The 7,500-nt window shown below is 42.0% G+C and overlaps 1 protein-coding gene across 4 annotated transcripts in view; it reads left to right on the plus strand.

Moving 5' to 3' along the window:
• The window catches only part of trioa (trio Rho guanine nucleotide exchange factor a), a 129,205-nt gene that overhangs the window by 87,246 nt on the left and 34,459 nt on the right, over window positions 1–7,500 (plus strand). For all 4 annotated transcript variants that reach the window (XM_053613013.1, XM_053613014.1, XM_053613015.1 and 1 more), the window contains one exon: window positions 6,047–6,221. In XM_053613013.1, coding sequence (XP_053468988.1) covers window positions 6,047–6,221 — 175 coding nt within the window. The remainder of the gene's footprint in view (window positions 1–6,046; window positions 6,222–7,500) is intronic.

A 7,500-nucleotide genomic window follows, 5' to 3' on the forward strand; every position in this document is an offset into this window, starting at 1 on the left:
TTTCAGATTGAGAGCGGAAAGCGAAAGACGGAGCGATTTTGCCGTCTGCTTGTGAAAAACCGCTTAAGCCATAGACAGTTTTTCTGGCGCTTCAGTCGCCCGATTTAATAGCGATTGCGTTAGATGGACACTGTTTGCAGCTCCAGTTTCATTGGAAATCAGCTCAAGCCCGGTTAATGCCGTTAAACAGTCGAGTGGGTTTTATTGTCATTCCTCCCTGTAATTTGTATACTTTGGAACAAAATGTCATTTCTTTAGGACCAGGTTGCAGCAGGCCATGCAGTAGCACATACATGACGGGGTGGGAGAATATACAATAAAGGACCAGGACAGTGCATGCTGGCAACACATGACAGAACATTTATACATTTACATTTATTCACTTAGCAGACGCTTTTATCCAAAGCGACTTACAAATGAGAAAGATACAAGCAAAGCGATATCAAGCAGAGAACAATACAAGTGCTACCATACGAGATCTATTAATTGAATTCCAGAAGAAGCAAAGTGCACAGTAGAGGTGTAAGTGCATTTTTTATTTATTTATTTATTTTTTTATTATGAGTTTGTTAGGTGTTCATGGAAGAGGTGGGTCTTTAGTTGTTTTTTGAAGATGGTGAGAGATTCTGCGGTCCGGATTGAGATTGGAAGTGCATTCCACCACTGAGGATCAGTTAGTGTGAAGGTTTTGGAAAGGGACCTTGCGCCACGCTGAGTTGGAACTGCTAAACGTTGGTCGCTAATCGATCGCAGATTGCGAGAGGGAACGTAGGCCTTCAGGAGAGAGTTGAGGTAGGAGGGTGCTGTTCCTGACAAGGTCTTGTAGGTGAGCATCAAGGCCTTGAACTTGATGCGGGCAGCTACAGGAAGCCAGTGGAGGGAGATGAAGAGGGGTGTGACATGGGTTCTCTTGGACTGGTTGAAGACAAGGCGCGCTGCAGCATTCTGAATCATCTCAAGGGGTTTGATGGAGCTGGCGGGGAGGCCTGAAAGCAGTGAGTTGCAGTAGTCCAGTTTAGAGATAACAAGAGCCTGGACTAGAATCTGTGTAGCCTGTTTGGTGATGTAGGGTCGGACAGCAGAACAGCAGACCTGTATTTTGCATATGAGCGACGTGGGTTTTTACGTTTAAGGCATTCGGCAGACTGCCTTATCCAGAGCGACTTACATTTATCTCATTTATACTTCTGAGCAGTTGAGGGTTAAGGGTGTTGCTCAAGGGACCAGCAGCGTGGTGTTTCTGCTATTTGAACTCATGACCTTCCGATCAGAAGTCCAATGTCTTAACCCCATGATTGGCTAGTATCACTCTGATTGACAAGCGAGAGAGAATGGCATTTGTCCTATTCAGAGTGGTCCAGAGAGACCAGTTTGCTCTCTAGACCCCCGGCTATGGATGGCTGTATCATCGTCAGTTATCAAACTTCCAATCCCGATGAAAGGGTGACCAGGAGCGCCGCATTTTAACATCCTAGTACACTAGTACATGTTATCACTCAAAGAAATTGCAAAAGCGCGGTCTCGCCACCCCCCAATTAAAAAAGTAATTCGGACAATTGATGTATGAATCTGGAAGACCGGTTGAATGGAAGACCGATGAATCGGGCAGACCGGTTTAAACCGTTTGAGTAGCAGCAGATCAGCAGTGGGGAAAATATTGGCCGAGTGTACACGTTTCACAGATTCTACAAGGGATCTTTACACATGCGATTTGTTAAGGGAAAATATTGTAAATGTGTGTTCCGTTTTTACACACAATTCCTCTTCACGGTGCTCAGGTCTGCAACAGCCTTGGATGGAAGAAACCAGTGCAAATCACTGCTGTAGACTGTAGACTCTACAGTATAATGTAATTAAAGCTGAAAAGCTTAGTAGCAGTGATGCATTAGAAGTCGGTCCCAGTAACAGCAGGATGGAGAAAAATGTAACTGTTAGTTAAAAAAAAAAAAAGTGATTTAATTAGAGGCTAAAGAATTCGAATCTTGATCAGCCCAGTTTCACTCAGCACCACAGTATGATTTGTTGGATTTTGGACGTCTTTTTGCCTGTTTTGCTTCACTGCTTGCAGAATCCACTCGTCAAAGTCATAATCTACTGTATATGCAGCGTGCTGCAGTAGAGAAACATGAGGTCTGAGTTTTAGCAGGTCTGCCTGCTTATGTAAGCTCACAGCAAGAGAGAAAGTGTGTGTGTGTGTGTGTGTGAGCGAGAAAGATGGTAAGAAAATCTTGTTATAGGTGCTGGAGTCTCTCAGTCTCTCAGCACCTCTCAGCACCTCAGACAGGCAGAGTAGCTGTGTTTCTCTGTCAGCTGGCTCACACTGCTCCTGCAGAGCTTTATCCATGTCACTCACAGCCTCACAAACATCACACACCCAGTACAGCACTACAGCCAAATTCTAACATGATTCTGATTATATTATAAAAGCGAAATGTACGTCATCATTGAGGAGTTAATGAGCCATTGTGTATGTCAAGTATGCCTGTGAAATTTGTGCAGATTTTATGTAGCTTAATGTAAGAAGCGCTAAATTAACCTTGGAAAGGGAGGCGCATTTTCACACTTTGGTTTTTCGCAAAAATTCTCCGTTAGCCCTCTGTATTATTTGTCGTATTATAATATGTCGAGAGAGAAAAAGTGACGCATGGTGCACATTACTGCATATGAAATGTCAGCAGTTAGGGCTTTAAAATTTAATACGGTTTAACACGTGATGCCATGCGACTGCTTGACCCGTCAAGTCAGATTATGCCCTTTGTGTGGGTTGAGTTTTGACACTAATGTATATGTAAAAGTGGTCCTGTCATAAAGATGATACAGATCTGTCATAAAGACCTGTCATAAAGATGTTAGTGATGCAACCAGTGTAGCTCATTCATTAGCAACGGAGATTGTGTAAACACCTGCAAGTTTGTCGTTGTTCAGAGATTTAAGGCGCACTCAGCCGTTTTTAAATCAGAAATCTTTCTGTCTGATTTCTAATAAGAGGTCTCACATTTTAGCTGTGAAAAAATTATGTGATTAGATGAACACTCTGCACCTCAGGTGCTGTAGAAAAACTGATTGACCACAAACCTGCAACTAATCACGACAAGAAGGTATCTCTGCTTGCCTGTCAGCCCAGAAAAAAGCCTGCAGTAGCACTCGGACATTCTAGCACATATCTAGGCCGTATATGTGAATGTGTTTTGAAAGCACTGATGGGAAAGGTTGTAACTGTTTTGATTTTTTTTTCTTTCGCTAATTCGCTCATCTACCAGTTCCCACTCACCAGACAGCACTCGTTTCATACGTCAACTAAAAAAAAAAAAAAACTTGGGGAAGGTGTAGGCTAAAGTGTGCTTCTTCCGAGACGTGTGAAGTCAGCCACGTGCATCATTTCAAACTGCTGCTCATGATGTGGCACAGGGCAGCATAACAGCCTCAGAGGAAAGCACTATCTGCCCTCTTCCTAATACCCGAGCTCTTGGATGCCCACGATTGATTAGTGTGATTGTGAGAGTATGCCACCCAAAGAGCACGGCCAGTCTCTTGCTGTGGCATCGTTTGAATTTTGTTTTTAAGAATCTCCCGAAATTATTGAAATTATTGATTGTACCTTGAATATGCACAATATAAAGAGAGGGTGAGGTACCACGTATGTGGACTGTGCACAGTGTGGGAGGAGAGTGAATACGGATCATGTAGTGCCTGAGAGATTAAGAGGTGGTAAGAGAATCAGAGGTGAACATGGATAGAGCGACGTGGCTGTGAGTTCTCTAATCAGAGAGTCACTGGTGATGTCATCCTCTCTCAGAAACTCACTTCCACCCTCTTCCACCCCACTCACTCTTATACGCCTGGCACTTTGTTATACAGTCCTGGTTGCATAACCACAGCTTTAATAATTGTCAGCTAATTATGTAGAGGAGTACTTCAACCACCCATGCACAGTGGTACAAACAAAAAAGCCTCGCGGCTCACTGTCTCGCATGCTGGCGTACGCGCCACACGGTCACGCACACACTGGCTCGGGGCTGTATATTTAGTATTTGCCTTCCAAATTCAAAACATACATCAAATCAACAAGGCCATTGATTCGGTGTGGTCCTTTATAATGAGGATGTAAATTATTCTTTCATGAAGGCCAAGCGGTTAACACTGCATTCTATACTAGAAAGAAATCATCTGTATTTTCTATGCCTGGTTTTTTAAACACAGTAACCTGGAGTGACTGTTTTTCACAGAAAGTTCAATGTCATTGGATTTGATTTGACTGTTAAACCTGCATAATCATAGAAATGGTCTGTCTGAGGCCCGCAGTGAAAGATTACTATTATTAATACTCTTTCCTTTATAATTATCTTAGTGATTTTATATTATTCCACTGTATGCGTTAATTAAATTTGACCTTGGTGATTAAGTTATGACTGATACAGTGGATATAAAAAGTCTACACAATCCTGTTTAACTAGCACGTTTTTATGTTATAAGAAAATGAAACATAGATGAAAACAATTAGTGATGCTTTAGGGGGAAAAACAAAAAGAAAAAACTCTCAATAAACTGGTTGCATTGTCGTGTGCAACATTGAAGGAACTGCAGGAATATCTGGAAAGTACTGGTCACTTCCTGCGTAAGTGCCAACGATCTCTCTTATTCCTCCCATGGCAAACTGTGTTATGGTCTGTTAAGACCAGAGTAGTAATTTCCAGGCATAATTCTAAAATATATGTCTGGAGCAAAAATAATATAGCTTATCACCCAAAGAACACGGTAGCCATGGTGAAGCATGGTGGTGGCGGCATCATGCTATGCGGCTGCTTCTCTTCACCTGGAACCTGGGGCTCTAGTCAAGATACAGGGAATCATGGATTGCTCCAAATCAATTTTGGCACAACACCTGCATGCCTCTATTAGACAGCTGAAGATGAAGAAAAGTGTCACCTTTCCGCATAACAATGACCTAAAACACAAAAACAAAGGAATCAGGAATCGATCTAAATCCTATTGAGATACCTGTGGAAACAGCGCACAGGAGATCCCCTAACAGTTTGATCTATCTGGAGCATTTCTGCGAGGAAGCGGACTAATCTGACACGATTTATCTTGGGTTTATATTATTTATTTATTTATTTTACATTACAACCTGCAATTTTAACCGGGGTGTGTAGACTTTTTATATCCTTGTATATATTTCAGGAAATTATTATTTTGGTCTACTGCATCTTCTTTTCATTCTGAAATTGAAGCAGGGATTATTGTAGCAGTGTTGTACATAATGAAGTGGTTTTAGTGAAAGCAGCAATAATGTGCTTTCGTGGAAACAAATAATATAGTGCATAATATGAATGAGCTGGAAGTTGGGATTAGTAATGTTTGAAGACACTGGCTGCTAATTAACCATACTTTGGTTTTGTGAGGTCATTTTCAACAAGTCAATTTTGTGCTCGTGTGGGTATAAATAGCTTCATACTATAGTTCTGTGATTTATTGATTGATTTATTTATTTATTGTCTCATGTCTGTGTCATTTTCCCACAATACCAGTTTAACCGCTCTTGTTGTTAAGCTTGGAAAACAAACCCAGTAAACCATAAGTATGGGTTCTCAATTTTCCCACGGTTAGACCTTACTGTAGGAGTTAGATCTATTACATGTTGCACAAAACGTCACACAGGGACGCACTCTTATTGTGCATTAGACTCTACGAATTACTTGAATTTAGTGTATACTAAGGTTATACTTTTATGCAGCTGTAGAAGAATGAAAATGAACAGCACCAGCACTGGGTGTGTCTGAGGTCTAAATGCTGAAATGATTATATTATAATGTTATCATAAACCTTAATGTTCGATTTAATTTTCTGCAGATATGCTTTCTGGTTCCCGACATAGATTTAATAGATAAAGTGACTTTGATTCGGAGTGAAATTAGTGACCCATTACGGCGACTCAATAAGCACAACGAACCAGAAGGAACAACAAAACAGGTCATGTGGTCCAAACCGTCTGATCTCTGTATTGTGAAATGACATCTGAAAACTCCCCTGTGTTTACTTCCCACAGAGATTCAGCTATTTCGAGCAATAAGGCCCCACACAACAGCTCCATAAACCACATTGAGAGTGTGCTGCAGCAGCTGGATGAGGCTCAGGCTCAGATGGAGGAGCTCTTCCAGGAGAGGAAGATCAAACTGGAGCTCTTCCTCCAGCTCCGGATCTTTGAGCGTGACGCCATTGATGTGAGTCATGCTACGCCACCTGCATTCTGTGTGTGTGTGTGTGTGTGCGCACTCTTGTGTGTGTGTGTTTTCAGTTACATTGAGTTAATGCTCATACAATTATGTATGGGTGTGTTTTTGCGCATAGAATAATAAGATATTTTATTTCTGTAAAGCCTTATTTCTCATATTCAAACACTAAAATAAATGCAGAAAACCAAAAATACAAATATATTTACATTGGAACTGCAGACACCAACCAGAACGTATTGGATGTAGGAAGATTGGATGGAGCAGGCAGTTAGAAATGAGATCCACACTGCCACTATGAACACTGGTAATAACCTCGGTGATCTGACCTCCTCCTCCCAACGTTATTTCCACCCGTGTCAACAGAAATTTCCTGTTTTGCCCACGTCTCTTTCCCAGTCCAAGTAAATAGGACACCAATTTCTAGACCACAATCACAGCACAGCGCTACAGTGGAATCTGTAAGCATGCCGGTACGAGCATTTTGTGCCAGTCACCGGATTTCTGATGCCTGATGGTCACCACACACCCCCAGTCTGCAACACCGTCTCTCCGTGATACGTCTGCGTCCTGTGGAGAAACCGACTTGACCACCGACCAAACCAGCTTCCTGCTGCACTCACATTAACCTCACCGTTCAAAAATCCCCATCCAAAAAAGCAAAGGGAAAATAAATCCGGAAACGGGAACTTCTTTGTGTGTGTGTGTTTTGAACTAAAACCGTGTGTGTTTGCGCTAGTTGAAATGAAGCCCAGCAGCTGTAGTTGAGCGCTCCCTGCTGTCTCATCTCCAATTAAACAGCAATTAATGAGCTGCAGCTTTCACAAGCTAAAAACGAGCTGTAGCCAACAGTGATTGTTCATACTGTGCCTGCAGTGTGTGAGGGTCAGGACGAGGTCAGCTCCAGCACATGCTACAGAGAGGAGAATTTTAGGATTAGGGCTGTTTCACTTACTGAGCGTATGTTGTACATGCTGCATGCGCATGTATGCTGCATGCGCATACTGCATTTATACCATACTTTTACTTTATTGAGCACAACTACCGGTGTTTTAAGTATTGCTATTTTGTCCCCGCTCTCGTCACGGACATCTTTCAAACCTCTGTCTACGGTGTGTGATTTCATGGTGTTGCAGGCGTGTATGGAAAGAAGAGCGGCCACGCTTTTAAAATAAATAAATAAATGTTGAAGTTGGCAGAAACTTGGCGTAAGACGCAAGAATCACGTATATGTTGCAAGTGAAATCAGTCAGTGTAGTGTGTTTTTTTT

This window comes from Ictalurus furcatus, chromosome 24 (genome assembly GCF_023375685.1).
Source record: "Ictalurus furcatus strain D&B chromosome 24, Billie_1.0, whole genome shotgun sequence".
NCBI classification, from domain to species: domain Eukaryota; kingdom Metazoa; phylum Chordata; class Actinopteri; order Siluriformes; family Ictaluridae; genus Ictalurus; species Ictalurus furcatus.